The sequence below is a fragment of the Aethina tumida genome, chromosome 1 (assembly GCF_024364675.1).
Source record: "Aethina tumida isolate Nest 87 chromosome 1, icAetTumi1.1, whole genome shotgun sequence".
Taxonomy (NCBI): Eukaryota; Metazoa; Arthropoda; class Insecta; order Coleoptera; family Nitidulidae; genus Aethina; species Aethina tumida.
In genome coordinates this window covers 45,265,959-45,283,559 of record NC_065435.1, presented here as the reverse complement: position 1 = coordinate 45,283,559, position 17,601 = coordinate 45,265,959, and the positions used below count along the sequence as shown (strand labels likewise).

At 32.9% G+C, this 17,601-nt stretch overlaps 5 protein-coding genes across 8 annotated transcripts; 3 read left to right on the top strand and 2 right to left on the bottom strand.

Annotated features, from left to right (window-relative positions):
- Nucleotides 1-3: 3 nt before the first annotated feature.
- LOC109609134 (uncharacterized) lies at nt 4-947 on the bottom strand. Its single transcript, XM_020025750.2, has 4 exons — nt 715-947; nt 418-613; nt 169-307; nt 4-108 (listed from the first exon to the last, which is right to left on the bottom strand). Exons 1-4 carry the CDS (start codon nt 938-940, stop codon nt 4-6), a joined length of 666 nt encoding a protein of 221 aa, XP_019881309.1. The 5' UTR covers nt 941-947.
- Nucleotides 948-2,457: 1,510 nt separating this feature from the next.
- LOC109609162 (DNA polymerase alpha subunit B) lies at nt 2,458-15,137 on the bottom strand. 2 transcript variants are annotated; one of them, XM_020025785.2, is made up of 9 exons: nt 14,933-15,137; nt 14,664-14,883; nt 14,548-14,593; nt 12,071-12,183; nt 10,595-10,877; nt 10,277-10,538; nt 2,955-3,390; nt 2,703-2,898; nt 2,458-2,646 (listed from the first exon to the last, which is right to left on the bottom strand). In XM_020025785.2, the coding sequence occupies exons 1-9, from the start codon at nt 15,006-15,008 to the stop codon at nt 2,506-2,508; spliced, it is 1,773 nt and encodes a 590-aa protein (XP_019881344.1). In that variant the 5' UTR covers nt 15,009-15,137; the 3' UTR covers nt 2,458-2,505. The 2 variants fall into 2 exon arrangements, with proteins under 2 accessions (XP_019881344.1, XP_049817799.1); XM_049961842.1 differs by lacking the exons at nt 14,548-14,593; nt 14,664-14,883; nt 14,933-15,137 and adding an exon at nt 12,574-12,665.
- LOC126264334 (transcription factor Adf-1-like) lies at nt 5,719-7,249 on the top strand. The gene is made up of 2 exons (XM_049961844.1): nt 5,719-6,108; nt 6,274-7,249. Exons 1-2 carry the CDS (start codon nt 5,976-5,978, stop codon nt 7,209-7,211), a joined length of 1,071 nt encoding a protein of 356 aa, XP_049817801.1. The 5' UTR covers nt 5,719-5,975; the 3' UTR covers nt 7,212-7,249.
- On the top strand, nt 7,793-9,442 carry LOC109609166 (uncharacterized). The gene is made up of 2 exons (XM_020025792.2): nt 7,793-8,327; nt 8,383-9,442. Exons 1-2 carry the CDS (start codon nt 8,195-8,197, stop codon nt 9,363-9,365), a joined length of 1,116 nt encoding a protein of 371 aa, XP_019881351.1. The 5' UTR covers nt 7,793-8,194; the 3' UTR covers nt 9,366-9,442.
- Nucleotides 15,138-15,551: 414 nt separating the features above from the next.
- Nucleotides 15,552-17,435, top strand: LOC109609165 (CCA tRNA nucleotidyltransferase 1, mitochondrial). Of its 3 annotated transcripts, XM_020025789.2 has the most exons (6): nt 15,554-15,684; nt 15,749-15,851; nt 15,907-16,375; nt 16,434-16,560; nt 16,612-16,805; nt 16,858-17,435. In XM_020025789.2, exons 2-6 carry the CDS (start codon nt 15,774-15,776, stop codon nt 17,367-17,369), a joined length of 1,380 nt encoding a protein of 459 aa, XP_019881348.2. In that variant the 5' UTR covers nt 15,554-15,684; nt 15,749-15,773; the 3' UTR covers nt 17,370-17,435. The 3 variants fall into 3 exon arrangements, with proteins under 3 accessions (XP_019881347.2, XP_019881348.2, XP_019881349.2); XM_020025788.2 differs by having other exon boundaries at nt 15,552-15,851; XM_020025790.2 differs by having other exon boundaries at nt 15,554-15,810.
- The last annotated feature ends 166 nt before the right edge of the window (nt 17,436-17,601 follow it).

The window sequence follows — 17,601 nt, the reverse complement described above, 5'->3', positions numbered from 1 at the left end:
GTTTTAATTATGTCTACATAAACTTGATTTACTGGTCTTCAGTATGTTAATAACGTAATTTGTGTCTTCCTCTTCTCTCAACTCATCTTCATACATGTCCATTGTAATCTATGGATCCAAAATGTTAATTCATAGTATATGAATCCTAATAGTAAAGAAAATACGTACATTTCCTTCATTTAAGTATTTTGCTTCTTCATCATGCTCATGGACAGTCTCAATACAACAACACAAGGAACATAAATGAACAATTTTAGACATTGGATATAAAAAGAAGAAGACCAGATTTAAACAAAATTCCATGTTTCTGTTAAAAAAAGATATTCCAATTAATATCGTACTTTTAAAAATTTATTTTAATTTAAAAAACTGGTGTATGAGTGATGGTTATAAAAAACTTTATAACTATAGTCTTACTTGGTCATTGCACGTACACTTCTTTCCCTCGTATCGGGATGAACGGGCCAGCCTGCTACGTCGTAAATTATACATCTGTGCTTTAATTCGTATTCTTGGTACTCGTGCAAGTTTCTTGGGAGATCAATTAATAAATGTAGTCCAGCAGAACCTATTTTCTTGGATACAAATAAGCCTAACACGCCTTTAATAAAACCTAAAACATTATAAACCTTTAATAATGTACTTGCTTGCCTCCAAAAATTTTATATATTTTAAAATAAATTGGAGCTGTAACAGTTTAATTTTTGCACTCACCTAGAAGGAATAAGAAAATAAACGTGCCCAATATTATTAGGAGTATAAGATACACTGGATTTTCAAAAAGTGTCATCCGGTAGAAGGCTAAATTTGACATGGTGCTTTCTTCCTCATCGTTTTCTTTATAGCAACTTCTCGATAATCTGCAATCATTTTTTGCACTCATCCTTGATGAATAGCAGCTAGTACACAACAATAAATACAATAGTGCTGTTAAATGCATGTCAAATAGTGACGGTCAATGTAAAGTGAATATTATCATTTGAAATTTAATAATTGACAATTTAAAGTTTGGTACCATGGTAGTTTGAATTATTTTGATGTCATCTTTTATACATCACAAAATTCGATTATTACAACAACTTTTTAAAATGTTCATATTTATGGTCATAACTATTTCACTTGATGTTAACTGTTAACATAATATTAATTTACTAACTTTGTTTTTTAACCTATTTTAAATACTAATATTTTCCTGTTCTATAATATATTATATTTATTTTCTGATTTGAGATGGATATAAATATAGGAACTTTAATTTTGAAAGGAATTTTAATAAATGAAGTTTTCTTCATTGATAATTGATTTGGATAAATAAATGATTTTTTGAAATTCTCAGATTTGTGTAATATGTATTTATTATTTATTGATTACCTGCAGAGATTGGATTATAAACACAGTATATATATTTAATAAAATTCGAAACTAGAGGGGTATAATAATTTGTACTGTGTTACAAACCACGAATAATGGAGAATCAAGAACATGAAAGGAGTGGTCCAAGTCATAAACATCGTGCATCAAATTGCAATTTTAAGCTACCATTTGATAAAAAATTGATCAGTGTTGTCAAGGAAACTAAAAAAATCTGGAACAGAGGATCGAAGAAACATTTAAAATTCAGCTTATGGGAAAATGTAGGAAAACTACTGAATACTAATAACCGATATTGTATGCAACGTTGGAAAGTAATAAGGGAGAGATATGTTAGAGAGAAACATAAAGTCCGACGGGGACATGAATCACAATGGGAACTTTTTACAGATTTACAATTCTTGGACTCAGTTATAAGTTATAGGAAAAAAAATAAGGTATCTGAATGTGACAATTCGTTTGCTAATAGTTTCTCAGTTGAAGAAGAAACTGAAATTGAGATTTCAGAGAAAATAAACGAACTTTCCGATGAAAATACTCCTGGTGAGTCTATCATTAATGAAGAAACAAAAATAGAAATTGTAGATAACCCTTTGGACATTTCTCAGTGTAATTTTCAAATCAACGTTAATTCTGACGAAAAACCAAATGATAATATCATTGTTAAAGAAGATTCATTAATAGAAATTTCTGACATCTCTTTGAATACTGACGGCGATACAGAATGTGAAACAATTAAGGCTCTAGTTGATGAAGAGAAACCACCTGAAAAATTATTTGGCGAAATGGTGGGAGCAATGCTGTTGCAAAAACAAGAAGAGGAACGAAAGGCGGCCATGATTGGGATATTAAATATCCTCTACAAATGATAACTTTGCCTTAAGAGGGAAATGTATTTTTTAGACCTGAATTAAATAAATTTTTAATACAACATTTTAGTTATATTATTAGTATTGTTTTAATGTTTAGACCTGAATGTCGTGAATTTAAATTGTGGAAGGTTTTTGTGGTTTTAATATATTTCTGATTTCTTACATATGTTAAATATTAATATGCGAGTATTTATGTTATAAATAAAATAAAATATTCTATATTAATCCGTATATTATAATGCAACTTTACAAAATAAATAATTTAAACACGTAATATTTGGCATGAAGCTCTGCTGCAAATAGAATTACTTGTTCCAGACTTAATTTCCACTTTTGCGAAAGTGCCAGCTCCATATCCTTTGGTAGATCTTTCTGGGTTTATCACAAGACAGCCACTGATATTCTGTTTAAATACAAAATTAATTTCTGTTACGTATATTATAAAACATTCTACGTTACCTTAATGAAGTATCTCAAAGTTGATGGCAAAATCAAAATATGCGGAATATATTCGATGAAGCCATGTTGCTCGAGAAGTTCATGATCAATGCACATGTCTTTACTGGGAGGGTACAATGGATAAAAGCTTTGTTGCTGCAAAAGATGCGAGGCTAATCTCCCCAATCTGTCCACCGGTCCCGATGGATTCCGATCTCTATAAAAACAAGGCGAATTATTATTTATACCACCGACTGCCATAATGTCACGTACTGATAGAGCTCAAAGTTACTTATATCAAATAAAACGTCAGCAGAAGTCGCTCCAATTACAAGTCCATTTACGTCCAACATGCACGGATCCGGTACAAATCTAATTTTCTCATACGCCCCTCTGGTACAGTAAGGAGGTGTGGGATAAACGGGGTCGTGATGTGCATCTTTAGACGAGGCCACGATTACAACTTGAGTGTCCACATCTTGTAGGGTAACGGCTATATTTTCAATGAGGCTTTCGAAGAAGGATACGAAAGGATCAGTCAGTTGTCCGTTCAAAATACCTTCGTGGTCTGTGTCGAGGAACGGACCGAGGAGAATAAGCAAGTGCGGCTGGTATTCCGCCGCGTATTTCAACAGATCGTTCAGGGGCTCGTACGACAGGTTGCTGGGTAGGGTGAATGGTCCGGAAGCAATCATTATTTGCATGGTACCTAAAAAATATAGGGGTGATTTAAAAAAAGTGTAACTTACATACAACATAATAAGCATCTACTTAATAAAATAGCTTGGAAGGCGAAAATTATCTCATATTATTATTAATTTCGTTCACTACAAAATTTGTTAATAATTAATACCTAAATTTATTAATTAATGAACCATAAATGTTGAATTGGTAATGATTACTGCCTTTAATACCTAGAGAATCCTATTTTAAGTAATACATATTTAATCCTACAATGATAATTCTTTTGCATATTTTAAGGAATATGATAAAACAATATTAAGACATAGGCGTACTTAAAGTTGCGCTTTCAGTAGGCAGTTGATTGTAGCTAATAATTAAAGTGTGAAAATGTTGGATTGGCAATGATTATTGTCTTTAATACCTGGACAAATCCTATTTTAAGTGATTTTAATTAATTTCAGAATTCTTTTGATATTTTAGGGAATACTATAAAACAATATTAAGACATAGATGTAGTTAAAGTTGTGCATAATATTTTTTGGGAACAAATACTAGGTAGTTGATCAGAAAGGATGTTTGATTATAATTAATAATTAATGTCAATTAAAATGTTCTTGTTTATCTTCATATTCTAAATGTTTTAAATTCTTTTTATATAATATTTAAGCCAAATACAATACTTTCATATTATACATTAATTATTACAATATGAATTGTATAAACTAAAAAATATTTACAGTAGTGGTTATTTATTTAGTGGTCTTTTATTTAATGTGAATTGGTAAAATAATATTAGTTTATAGTTTAGTTTAGTTATTTTATCGAGCATTACATATATTTTCTTGAATCGAGCTGGACATAAATACTATAATGTTAAAAGGGATTTTTAATGATTAAATCTTCGTTATTTAATTTAAAACACTTAGTCACTATTCTGGATTTGTATTTGAGATCGTTTTTATGTTGAAACATATTTATTAAGAGCATCATTTTTTCAATATATGGAAGAATATTGTTGTTTAATATATCCCGGTACATAAATCAATCTAAGGGAGACTACGCCAGAAGACTTGAAGCATCTTCATAGCATAATTGAACCGCTACCATGTTTCACAAATTTTTTGTGAGTATTCCCTATAGTATGCTTAACATAAGCACAATCATCATTTTTTATGTGATCCTAAGCAAGTCAAAACAGGACCTTTCAGTAGAAATGTCAGTGGTCCATCCATTTTCTTTAGGTGGGCTTTAATTTTAGTTGTTCCAAGTTTTTCGAATTGAGACAAATTTTTTCGTAGTCTACCACTTATCCAGTCTCTCTAAATTTTTAAATATTAATTTTAATCATTGGCTTATTTAGCTGTAAACTCTTATACATCTCTTATTTTTTCTCTCCGTCTTGGTAACGCTGAATTATAATTTTTCTTAGTTTCACTTCGACCGATGATTTATTAATTATAAGCAAAGACCGCCCGCTACTAAATAATCGATTTAAATTCACAGAGAGCTATAAAAGACTATAAAAGCTATACTTTTATCCTTTGAAATAAGTAGGCAATTTTTAAAATAATAAAATTAGATTGACTAGTTGTAGACACATCAATAACAGAAAAGAGAATAAACATTATAGGTACTGACATCCAATTCAATTAAATTCAAATTTTTAATATAATTTAATAAGTAGCTACAATTATAGCCACGTCTGTATATTAATTCAATTTATGTGAACTTATTGATATTAAATTGAGAAATACATATTTATAGATTCTAGTAACCGGTCTGCGTTTATTAATTTTGGGCAGAAATATTAAATTTAAGTCTCGTTCATTATTTCGTGGGCAAAACAAAATTTAATGAAAACGACTTCTGTGTTCATAAACCTGAAAAATGTACGGTATGTGAATGACCTCGTTGAAATGAAATAATGATGAAAATAAGCATAAGATAATTAAAGTGAATTATTAAATATAATATTCGACATTTAAGTAAGTCGTTTTAATTTTGTTCAATAACTGTTTTTTTTTTATTAAATATTAACTTAAAAAACCTTTTAACCCATGGGTGTGCTAAAATCAGATTTTATTGACTTTAATTATATGGTAATTAAAACCATGTTAATTTAAAAAGTGTATTAAAACGTTTCTCAAAACAAATTCACGCCGTAAACATATTAACAGCGATCCCGTCGAGCGACAGCCTTACAGCGTACATACGTGCCCGAGGACAAGCGAAGCCATCCAATTATAACTACTTAATTAGAATTTTTCGATTACGTGGGGAGGGGGGAGCGAAATTTAATTAAATTTAGAACGAAGACGGCGTTGCGTGAAACGGTGCGAGAGAGAGACGACAACCTGGTAACAGGAGGGGGGCTTAATTGAATCGGACAAGGAGGCCATGGAATTGGCGACGGAGAAAGAGAGAGAGAGAGAGAGAGTGAGTAAACAGCCCCACTACCAGCATCAGAATTGAACCTAAGTTAATTGACTTAGGCCGGATAGGCAGGGTACACGTTGTTCTACTCTCCCGTCGGCTTTTACGTTGAAAACACCAGTGTCGCGCGTAAGTCGATACCGATTTGCAGTTCTTGTTGGTGAAGAGCGAAAATTAATGGATCAATACAGATTAATTACAATCGTTAGGCACAATTTGACGTTGTGGGACAGGAGCTCCGAATACTTCAACGACAAGGAGGTTAAGCAACATGTCTGGGACAAAGTTGCTGATTCGTTGGGTTCTACAGGTAAATTATACCAATATACAAGAGTCTGTGACGTTACACCTGAGCAATATCTCGAATTTATCTGTATCAATAAATACATTGACATTTTTTTGCAAAATTTAATTCGAGTTAGTGCCTGTATTTTGTACATCCTGTATCCTGTTTATTAACGTGTGAAATTTTTAGCGGATGAATGCAAAAACGTTTTCAAAGGACTAAGGGAGAAATATATCCGGGAACGGGAGAAGTTCCAGAACGGACAACTACCTACTTGGGAGCTGTTCCATCATTTAACTTTCTTGGAACCACACATAGTGGAGCGCCAAAAATACTCAATATACAACAGCAACCAGAAGGAATCATCAAATATGAATGTATCACATTGCAATCCTCAATCTTTCGATAGAAACCTAATTAATATTGTGCGGAAGACGGAACAGATATGGAACAGAAACTCCAACTCGTACACGATGAACAGAAGTTTGAAAAACGAATTGTGGAAGGAAATAGGGAAGAAACTGAACAGAGACGAGAGGTATTGCATGCTGCGTTGGAAGGCGTTAAGGGAGAAGTACATCCGCCAGAAAAACAAAGCCCAGCAGTTGGGCGAGCCTAGATGGGAGCTGCTGGAAGATCTGCAATTCCTAGACCCGGTCATACTCTACAGAAGGAAAGCCGATGCGTCTGCTTGCAATTACTCCATCATGAACCAGCAACAAAGCTTCAACGGTCTTCACAACGAACTCGTCGCAAGGAACAACGAGCACTTCTACCCAGCCAGCGACGACAATTCGCTTAACGATTCCAACGAGATGACCATCAAGTTGGAGGCCGAGACCGAAAGTCCGGACAGTTCGTTGGACATGACGCAGAGTGATCAAACGGATGCGTACCCCTACGAGAATCCAGACAGTTCCTACCGCAACACCAGCGATATTGACGCCAGGGATGCGTTGCCCAGCGAAAACGACGAACCGGACGCTAAGAAAGCGAAGACGGATGATGACGAAGGGAATACACCTGAAAAGTTATTCGGGAACATGGTCGTACTGATGCTGATGCGCAAACCGGAAGCCGAACGGAATCTGGCCATGGTCGAGATAATGAAAGTTCTTTCCAAGTGATTAATTAGTTTTATTTTTGATGTTCAGTTTGCATTAAATTATTTTTGTTTAATAAAATAAGTGTTTTATTTCAAAATTTAATTCCACGTTTGAGAAACGTGTATATGACAAAATAAGTTCAACCTGTCCGGACTTAAATTGAATGAAGTATGAATGCCTATTGCCTATCTCGAAATTAATTCTGTCATTCCCCTTTACTGGCTGCCCCACTTTAAACAACCGGCTGCAGGGCAAGGGGACACCACCCTCAAAACAGGTATAAAGCGCACCCTCCGAACATGCATGACGCCTTGTATTGATTTTTTTCTGAATTTAAACCCTTAAAAAATATTTGCCATATAAATCGGAGATAAATTATTAGCCACGAGTTTTTCTACCTCTAATAACCGGCAAATTAATAACATTAGCCAAGCATTTTTAAACACACATAGCCTGCGGTCGATTAATTAATTACAATTTAATTATGAATCAGTTTCTCCCGAGTGTGTGCGTATATTAATAAGAGAACATCACAAAAACACATTAAAAAGTTGAGCGGAGGTAAGCCTCGTTCTGTCGTGGCGTTCGTACGCTGGCTGGCTCAAGGACAGACCGAGCCGTTCAATTACATTTCAAATTAGAATTTTTAGACCACGTGAGTCGGTGAAATTCAATTAAATTCGAGAGAGGGACGGCACTACGGACGGGGCGCCGGTGCGAGAGAGCACCCGCGACGGTCCGACCGACCGGAGCGGGGGAACTAAATTACTGAATAAGGAGGTCCGACCCGTCGGAGCGAGACCGACGTTGCAACGCCAGCATCAGAATTGAACCTAAGTTAATTAACTTAGGCCCGCGTAGGTAGACCGTCGTCTCCGTTTCGTTCGGCTCGTCGGCGTATCGTGTTGTAAACACAGCAGTTGGCGACTGGCGCACGCGAGTCAGCCCGCAAAATCGGTGCGTCGGGTTTTCGTTTTGTTGTGGCCCGTAACCTTAAAGTGCCGATGGATCAATATAAATTAATTGCGATTGTTAAAAATCACCCGCTACTTTGGGACAGGAACAACGAATACTTCAACAACAAGGAGTTTAAGGAAAACGCATGGAAAAACATAGCTAGCATGATGGGCAGCACAGGTAAACGAGTTTCGTGTCGATTTACGATGATTGTTTAATGTAGCTGATGTTGCAGTTGAAATATGCAAAAATACCCTTAAGGGATTGCGGGAGAAGTACGTGAGGGAGAGGGAGAAGGCGCAGGAGGGCCACTCCAACTGGGACATGCTGAAGTACCTGAGTTTCCTGGATCCACATATAATAGAGAGGCAGAAGTATTCGATGTACACCTCCACCCACAACTTGCAGGACTCCTCCAACATAAACACAAGCTTCTCTTCCCCAGTGCCATTGTCCTTTGATAAACAGTTGATAAATGTGGTGAGGAAAACGGAACAAATTTGGAACAGGAACAGTAACTCGTACACCATGAATAGGCATGTAAAAAACGATCTGTGGCAAGAAATAGGGAAGCAAATGAATAAAGACGGTCATTATTGTATGTTAAGGTGGAAAGCCTTAAGAGAAAAGTACATACGACAGAAAAACAAAGCTCAACAAGCTGGTGAACAAAAGTGGGAACTTCTTGAGGACTTGCAATTCTTAGACCAAGTTATACTCTACAGGAGAAAACCCACAGACAGTGACGGATCGACAAGTAGTTATAGTTTTATGAACAGTGTTCAACATTCCAATTTTGGCTTTAATAACGAACAGGGGAGGAAAATCGAAAACTCATTCTGTTCCGGCAGCGACGACAATTCACTGAACGATTCCTCAAGTGATTTCATCATTAAAGTTGAAGCTGAAATACCGGACAGTTCTCATAATTCGGCAGAAGTTGCTCAAAATAAAACGGACTATCCCGCACCTCAAGTTAGGACTACGTCTTATCAAAAACCGGACAGTTCATATGTAAATTCGAATGACAGTAGTGATAGGAAAACGTCCCAAAGTGAAAATAGTGAACCGGAACCCAAGAGGATCAAATATGAAAGTGCTGAAGAAAATACACCTGAAAAACTGTTTGGTAATTTGGTCGTTCTGATGCTGATGCGGAAACCTGAAGCTGAAAGAAATTTGGCCATGGTCGAAATCATGAAAATTCTTTCCAAGTAATACTTGAAGTATGCATCCATTAAATGACTGATAATTAATTTTTAAATCCTGTATATAAATAAATATTTATTTTTGAATACATTTATTAATACCCGCGCCCACCATGTGTTAATTTTAAACATATTCACCATTGGTAATTAAAATAATTTACATAACTAGCAAACGCACATAATTAATGGAACTGGGGGAAACTTTATTATACAAGATAAACAAGGAAAGACTTGATAGATTGATTGATAAAAGGTGATACCAAACGAGCTTAATTACTCATATGTAATTGAGAAATTTCTTTATTAATTAGATCGACAATAATACCTATATTTGCAATGTATCGAATAGATAGTGGTAGTTTTTAATAACTAATTACACAAGAGTGTACAAATAAATGAATGGTTAAAAGTAATTGTTTTTCCACGAAATCAATTCTTGAGCAAGTTAAAATATTTTAATGAGAAACTTTTGTAGTTTTATTGCAAATGACTTAAACCGGTAAAATAAATTTTATATTTACTATAAATTTTAATTAGAAACCAAATTCAAATTTTAAATTAAAAATTTTTAATGTAACTTCTCATTTAAATAAACAAATAAAGACGATACACCAAATCACACCACGAAAAAATAATTATTTTTTGAGTTGTGTAAGCTTAACATTTTATAACTGTATTTCATTTTTTCGCTTTGTAACAGCTCACAATAATAAAAAAATTAATTAAGGTACAAGAACTATATATTTAATTACGCAACTAATTAAAAATATTAATTAAATTGGATGTAATTGCATTTCTCACAATAATGATTGTATCAGTTTAAAAAACATCATATAACAAAATTTTAAATTTCTTCCGCCGCATGTTGTCTTTTAATAATTTATTTTTAATCCGAAATCGTTGGATAGTTATTAAACTTACCATAAAAGTTGGGCGGTTCGAGGGGTAAAGTCGGCAAAGCGTCAGAAATAATCTTGTCGGCGAAGAATGTACCATTGTGGGCATTGTTGCCTTCAACCATCACGACTTGTCCGGGAAACAGGGAATATTTGGGCACCTTGTTGAGATTCAACGAAACGGTATGGGCGAAATTCACAAGCTGACTTCCTTCCAACAACGTAGATTGGACGTTAATTTTTCCATCGGAGTCCGAAACGATCCTTCCGAATGTTGTCATGGGTCCCTGCAAATTACGATTAAGACGCCGTCGCCTCATCTCTCAACCGCCACAGATCTCACCGTAAAACTTTTCAACGATCCTTCCGAAAGTGTGAGATTATGCTTTTTCAACATGAAGTCCCCCAACCACTCCGTCATAATGCTCAAGTATCTGGCTTTGCTGCCCATTATTTCGTACATGTATTTCGATTTCGACGTCAACGAGTGTTCTTCATCACCGAACATTCGAACGAACAACTGAATGTCGTCGGTTCTTGTGTATGTGGCTGTCGGGTCTCCATGCGTGCACAACACCGCTCTTGAATCGGATCTTTGGCTGTATGCGTTTGACTGAGATTTAGTCCTGGAATGTAATTAATTTAATTAACTTGTTTTTAACGTTAAAATTGATTGCAATATCTTCGCAGATTGCATTTGATTTAAAAGTACACCGCACAAACGTGTAGTTTAGATGCAAAGAAACGCATTGAGTTAACGAGGCATTATTCAATTGATTTTGATTCAGGATATAGTGACCAAATTGCCGACTATAAAAAAACTTGCAGGAGCCAAACAAACACGATATAAGATAACAAATCAAATGGTTGAAATTTGGGAAAATGTTTGCCAAACAGTTCTTGATTTATTGTATTTATTTTTTAATTATAATGATGTAAACTGCATAAATTTTGCAGTAAAATGTATGGAAATTTTTTGCTAGACTCAGAAACATGATAATTTAATTAAATAAATAGGAAAATCACGTGTGAATTAGTAATTTCCACTTGGTAATTGGTAAAAAAGAAAAATAAACCAAGAATGTACAAACATCACTTAAACATTAATTGTTGGAGGTCAAATTTATTCAAAAAGTAAAAGGAATTCATGGTTTTATATAAAGCCTTTTACTCATAAAACCAGAAACAGATTTTAGTATTTAAAAAAATTAACATGCTGCAAGAAAGACTAAAACTCAAGTTGGGTTTGTCTAATTTTGTTTAAACATGGTATTATAACTTATTTTGTTGATCATTAACGATAATAATGATAATAATTTTTTGTAGTATATCCTAGTCACAATATTGTTCCAAAGTTTTACACAAAAATACAATATTGTTATCAACTAAATAAATGTTAAAAAGGGAAACTTCATCAAAGTAATATATATAATTGGGCATATTTTGTTTTAATTAATTTGTTTAAATAGGCCTGATTTCGTTGATTGAAAGTGTAGATTTGAATGGAACATATTCCTATGAACGGAAATTATGAAACGTAGGAAAATATTCGATTTTTGTGTAAGAAGTGGAGATATCGGCTATACATAAATGCTCCCCACTTGTTATATGTATATATATTATAAGATAAACTTATAGTAACTTTTATAATTATTCTTGTGATATAAAATGTGTGTTCACATTTAAATTTTATAATATTAATACAAACATATTAACAATCTTATGAGCTATAACAACATAACATAACCTCACACATTGTATTCTTCGTTAGAACCATGTAATGCAAATAACACATTTTAATAACAATATAAATACATACTGTGCTGGGCTACTGTATATATTTGTGGTTTCCTGTGACTCAAAATTTAAGGAGGTGCTTTGCAATCTTCTTGGATGATCTGGAGTCCGAACATTGTTAAAATTTTTGTTGCTCTGTAAGAAAAATAGTGTGTTTTTAACAAACTGAATAGCGTTACATACATAAAAACAACAAAATAACAATGAAGTTGGTGGTGGAGCCCCTATAGACGAGTATGGATCTAGTCACGATAAGAAATACGTGGACTAAACCCACAATCGCCAACAGGGTTCTAAAAGATTGTTACTCAATACAGATAATCGAGTAAAAACAAAAAAAATAAAATAAAATGCATCACTGCACCAATTGAAATCAGCCAAATTGTTTGTTATTCTTCCTTATCTTCATTGTTGATGTGAGGGCATTTATTAATGAGTGTGGATCTAGTCACAATTAAGTATTATGTGCACCAGGCCCTCAACTCACTAGCAAAGACCCCCCAAAGTAACTAAAACGGAACGTACAAGGAACGGGAAAAAAATGCAGCCAAAAAAGACGCGCTCACAACGTGCAATAAAAAAAAAGGACATACAACAAAAGGCAGCAATTCGATAGAAAACACACCGCGATATATATATATATATATATATATATATATATATATATAATAAAATGATAAAGCTATTTGTTGGGGTAACAACAGAGGTTAATGAAATTTAACCTTGTAAATAATTTCGTTCACAAACAAAGCGAACACGAAATAGTTTTCGGCGGAGAGGTTGTTTACACCGCGGGTCGGGCGAAAAGTTCGCGAAAACGTTTGTGCACGCGATGCCGACGCGGAAACGTGTGAAAGCGGCAGCAACAGGTTGCGAAAAAGCGGAAAATGCGGCCGGCGTGCCCGAACAAAGAAACGCAACGCGGACGCGTACCGAACAAAAACGGCCGGACACTGGACGGCGAGCGGAACGTTACCCAAGCGTCTTCGAGGTTTTAACAATGGCCGCTGAAGGATGAAACAGCCTTGAAACTTCTCAGAAAACTTTTAAGTTGTTTGCGCAGGTGCGCGAAACGTTCAACAGGCGTCTGTCTGTCCGTCTCTCTCGCGCCCGTGCGTCTCGTTCGTGCGGGGTACGTTTTCGGATCTGCCGACGACCGAATCGAATTAAATCATTTTCGACAGACGGATCAAATACGAAATTGTGATGTTTCTAATTATGAGACAAGCCAGAAGTGAAGATTACGCATCATACGTTGTGAAACACTCTGACAAATTTTATTTTTTGATTTCCATATTTTTTTTCAAAAGTTAAATTAAATAATTTTTTCAATTGCATAACAGCAGATATATAAATTTCTAAAATATCATTTATTATTATTTTAATATCTGAATTTTTTATTAAAAGTAGTAGTAAATCATAAATATCAATCATTTTCTGTTGTTAAATATTTTTCTATTATTAAAGATAGAATTTCACCCCGTTTTAAAATCCTATATTCTGACACAATGTTCTCCTTATTTTTTTAATCCACAGTTTCAATAATTATTCAAAATAATTATATTTATTTTTTCTCTTGATCCTTGACTTGACCAATTTCTGCTACTAATTTTTTTATTATGATTAAAATAAAATTTAAAATTCTATTTGGAAACAATTTCTATTATTAAATATATTTATATCATTCAAAATGTAGTTTCATCATAAAATCAGTCTGTTTTAAATTTTAAAAACTTAATTTTTATAAACGTAATGATAATTTTACAATATAAACTCTAGAAGTGAAACTTAAATACAAAATATTTAAATATTTCAGCCTGATTCAAGAGTGGAGTATTTATAAATTATTTATAATAACTATGTTAATTTTTTCTTCAAATCTTAATAGAAACCAATTTCTGTTATTATTTTTTTATTATATATAATTTTGTTTAATATTGAAATAAAATTTAAAATTCTAATTGGAAACAATTTTTTCATATTAAATATATTTTTATTATTAAAAATGTAGTTTCCTCACAAAATTATTTTTCCTTTGAATTTAAAAAGAGTTGTCTAACTTAAACTTTTTTTATTTAAATTTTTATAATAATAATTTTACAATATAAAGGAATAAAATAAAATTTAGAATGAAATGAATAAATACATATTAATTAAATGTAGTTTATGTAGATTTACAAACTCTAATATTAGCCAATATTCCAGCAGTACAAAAAGGTGTTAAAATTGTAGAAATCAAAAATAAAACTGTCCTATTTGACGTAAAATACCGCAAATATATTTAATAAGGAATGAAAAATAAGGATCAAATAAATGTATGAATAAAATCTTAAGCTTTCAGTACTTTAGATTGATTTATAAAATAATTTATACTAATAAAAAAAAAACAAATTTATCATCACAACTATGTAATTGTATTACTATAAAACACTGAATAGTTTTAAATAATACATGTTGCACAGTTATGTTTTTAAGTGAAAAAATAAAATACCAACTCACCTTAGGTGTCCCTCCACCATAAGAATTCACTAGAGCCGATGACTCTCTGTGCTAACAGTTAAGGATAAACCCCAATTATAAACACTATTTTAAATAATAGAATAGGAAAAGGATACAAATCATTTTCAATGATGTTACTTATTCTGGAAGGTGTGGACTGAACATTTTTCTTTGGAACAAAACTCTCCTTGTTCTGCTTTTGGAACTCTTTCCGTTCCATTTTGGTGAGCTCTTCAATTGTTGGTATGGCCCCATTTGCATTGGAAGCAGTGTATGCCAACCACTGATCCACAAAGTCTTCGGCGTCCACATTATATTTATGACAAATTTCTAGACCTGAAGATTCCAATAAGTTAAACAAACTGGCACTTTTCTAAACACTTACATTTCTTTAGAACCGGGTCCGAAGGTGTAACGTTAACGTCTTGAAAGAAGGTTTTGATTGTCTCTGTGGTAGCCATGACATAGATATATTTTATTAAAAGCTTTTATGCCTTTTATTTAAATTATAAACTAACACATTTACAACAGAATAAGAACTTGTGCCACAACAAATACAACAGGCGGGAAATAATTCACAAGTAGCCAACATCAACTTTGTCAAAACCAACAGTTCCTAAACAGAGATGAGAGGATGGTAGATATTCCATGGATTTTGGTGGGGATTGTGACGTCTTTTTGTTCCTGTTGTTGGATTTAGAAAATTATTAAACAAATATTATTCAAAAATAAAAGTCAGACAATCAAATTATCGTATGTAAAGGTTGAGGATATGGAATCAATTTATCATTGTTTATAAGTACCAAGATATATATTTATGTGTAGATATTAATTAAAACAATAATGTAATAATTAATACATAAATAAAAAAATTATCTATTCAGAAAAATACATTAGAAAGTAGGTTGTTGAGTTGTAACTTGTCAAATTTATTATTTCTAATCTACAAACTTCTCAAGTTTTGCCCACAGAATACTTAAACAATTTTAAACACAACTCAAGATTTCTGAAATTTAGTTATTTTCTTTTTTCCACAGACAACCTGGATATAACCTCAATTTTTTAAAAAGAAAAATAAACGAGTCTAATTTAACTAGTCTATGGATTTAGCACACTAGATTTTGTTCTATCATAAACGTATACTTTCCATTAAAAATCTTTAAACTGAAACTTCAACATTAACAGAATGTCAACATTTCAGTGTGACTTAACCTAAAAGGTTTAAAATGTTGAATAGATGCACCAGAAGATTGTTTGATTTCGGTAAATGCATTATAAAACAGTCCACATATTACTACTCAAAAGTTAGTGTATTAATAATAAAGTGTAATTCTAATAAACATCAATTTTTACTTGCAGCATATTACTAAAGAAGAAAGAATAAGACAGCTCAGAATGTCGTTACCTAAGACCAGAGAAAATCCCATGATAATAAAACTAGAGTCACCAGAATTTAAATCTCTGTTCACAGAAGAATTAACATCTCTAGTGTCACTGTTTGAAACCTATGGTTATGAGATTCGTATTGTTGGTGGAGCTGTCAGAGATCTGCTTATGGGTAAGAAACCCTCTGATTTGGATTTTGCCACCACTGCAACACCAACTGAAATGAAGGACATGTTCACCAAGGAAAATATTAGAATGATTAACATGAATGGTGAAAAACATGGGACTATAACAACTAGAATAAATGACAAGGAGAACTTTGAAGTAACTACATTGAGAATAGATGTTGTTACTGATGGTAGACATGCCAAGGTTGAATTTACCACAGACTGGCTGCTTGATGCTTTAAGGAGAGACCTTACTATTAATTCAATGTATTTGGGTAATTCCCTCTATTTACTTTGCTAGTTAAGTAAAATTTCTCAATGTGGTATTTACAGGATTGGATGGTTCTGTTTATGACTACTTCTATGGCTATGATGATTTGAAGTCAAAAAGGGTGGCTTTTGTAGGAGATGCAGTAACCAGAATCCAAGAAGATTATCTTAGAATACTCAGATATTTTAGGTATGGTATTACTATTATTTTATGGGTTTGTGCTATCATTAGTTTTTATAGATTCTATGGTAGAATTGCTGAGTTCCCTAATAAACATGAAGAAGACACTTTAAAGGCAATTCGCGAAAACGCGGCAGGACTTGCCAACATATCTGGTGAAAGAATTTGGACTGAATTGAAAAAAATTTTAGAAGGAAATTTTGCAGGAGAACTTTTGCAAAGCATTATAGATTGTGGTTTGTCACCATACATTGGTATAACATCAGTTGTTTAGATGAATTTTAGCTATTAATTAATTTTTTTTAGGTCTACCACAAGAATGTAATGAGAATGAACTCTCAAAAGTTTGGGAAAGAAGTAAAGAACTAAATTTGCATCCTATAACACTACTATCTACAGTGCTAGCAAACCAAGACCATGTTGTAGCGTTAAACAATAGATTAAAATTGTCTGCATTTGAAAGAGAATTAGCTTTGTTTGTTGTAAATAACAGAGAAGAAAAACCTGATCCAAAACCTTTGAAACCATACCAAAAACTTTTATTAACAACAAAGTCTAAGCAGAGTGATGTTAAATTATGGATTATAGAAGTGCTGAAGTACAACAATTCTTCTTATATAGAAGAATTTGAGAAATGGCAAGTTCCAAAATTCCCTATCACTGGAAACATGTTAAAAAAGCATATTACCAAACCTAAAGTTATGGGAACTATAATTAATGAACTGAAGCTTCATTGGTTTGAGAAGGACTTTGTTCCAGATTCAGAAGAACTGATGAAGGAATTACCAAATATAATGGAAAAGTTTAACATTAAATAGAATTGTTTTTCAGTTTTTACATGATGATATTTTTTGTTGAAGTTTTGCAATAAATGTTTAACAAAATCAGTGTTTTTTACTAGTTTAATATATTCCAAAGATATTGGTTTTTACTAAATGAATTTTATATATATTTCAATATAATTATAATGGTATAGAATTTTAAGCCTCAATTTAATTTGAAAAGTTTGTGGAAATCGTACGATAATTATTATCCTCAAACATACTTTTG

Coding starts and splice junctions, on each gene's coding strand:
- LOC109609166 (XM_020025792.2), top strand. CDS start 8,195: ATGGATCAATATAAATTAATTGCGATTGTTAAAAATCACCCGCTACTT. Junction 8,328..8,382: donor TAGCATGATGGGCAGCACAG/GTAAACGAGTTT, acceptor CTGATGTTGCAG/TTGAAATATGCAAAAATACC.
- LOC109609134 (XM_020025750.2), bottom strand. CDS start 940: ATGCATTTAACAGCACTATTGTATTTATTGTTGTGTACTAGCTGCTAT. Junction 308..417: donor AGTGTACGTGCAATGACCAA/GTAAGACTATAG, acceptor TTTTTTTAACAG/AAACATGGAATTTTGTTTAA. Junction 109..168: donor AATACTTAAATGAAGGAAAT/GTACGTATTTTC, acceptor TTGGATCCATAG/ATTACAATGGACATGTATGA.
- LOC126264334 (XM_049961844.1), top strand. CDS start 5,976: ATGGATCAATACAGATTAATTACAATCGTTAGGCACAATTTGACGTTG. Junction 6,109..6,273: donor TGATTCGTTGGGTTCTACAG/GTAAATTATACC, acceptor TGAAATTTTTAG/CGGATGAATGCAAAAACGTT.
- LOC109609162 (XM_020025785.2), bottom strand. CDS start 15,008: ATGGCTACCACAGAGACAATCAAAACCTTCTTTCAAGACGTTAACGTT. Junction 10,539..10,594: donor GATCGTTGAAAAGTTTTACG/GTGAGATCTGTG, acceptor CGTAATTTGCAG/GGACCCATGACAACATTCGG. Junction 2,647..2,702: donor CTTTGAGATACTTCATTAAG/GTAACGTAGAAT, acceptor GTATTTAAACAG/AATATCAGTGGCTGTCTTGT.
- LOC109609165 (XM_020025788.2), top strand. CDS start 15,774: ATGTTGAATAGATGCACCAGAAGATTGTTTGATTTCGGTAAATGCATT. Junction 16,376..16,433: donor TATTAATTCAATGTATTTGG/GTAATTCCCTCT, acceptor TGGTATTTACAG/GATTGGATGGTTCTGTTTAT. Junction 16,806..16,857: donor TGGTTTGTCACCATACATTG/GTATAACATCAG, acceptor AATTTTTTTTAG/GTCTACCACAAGAATGTAAT.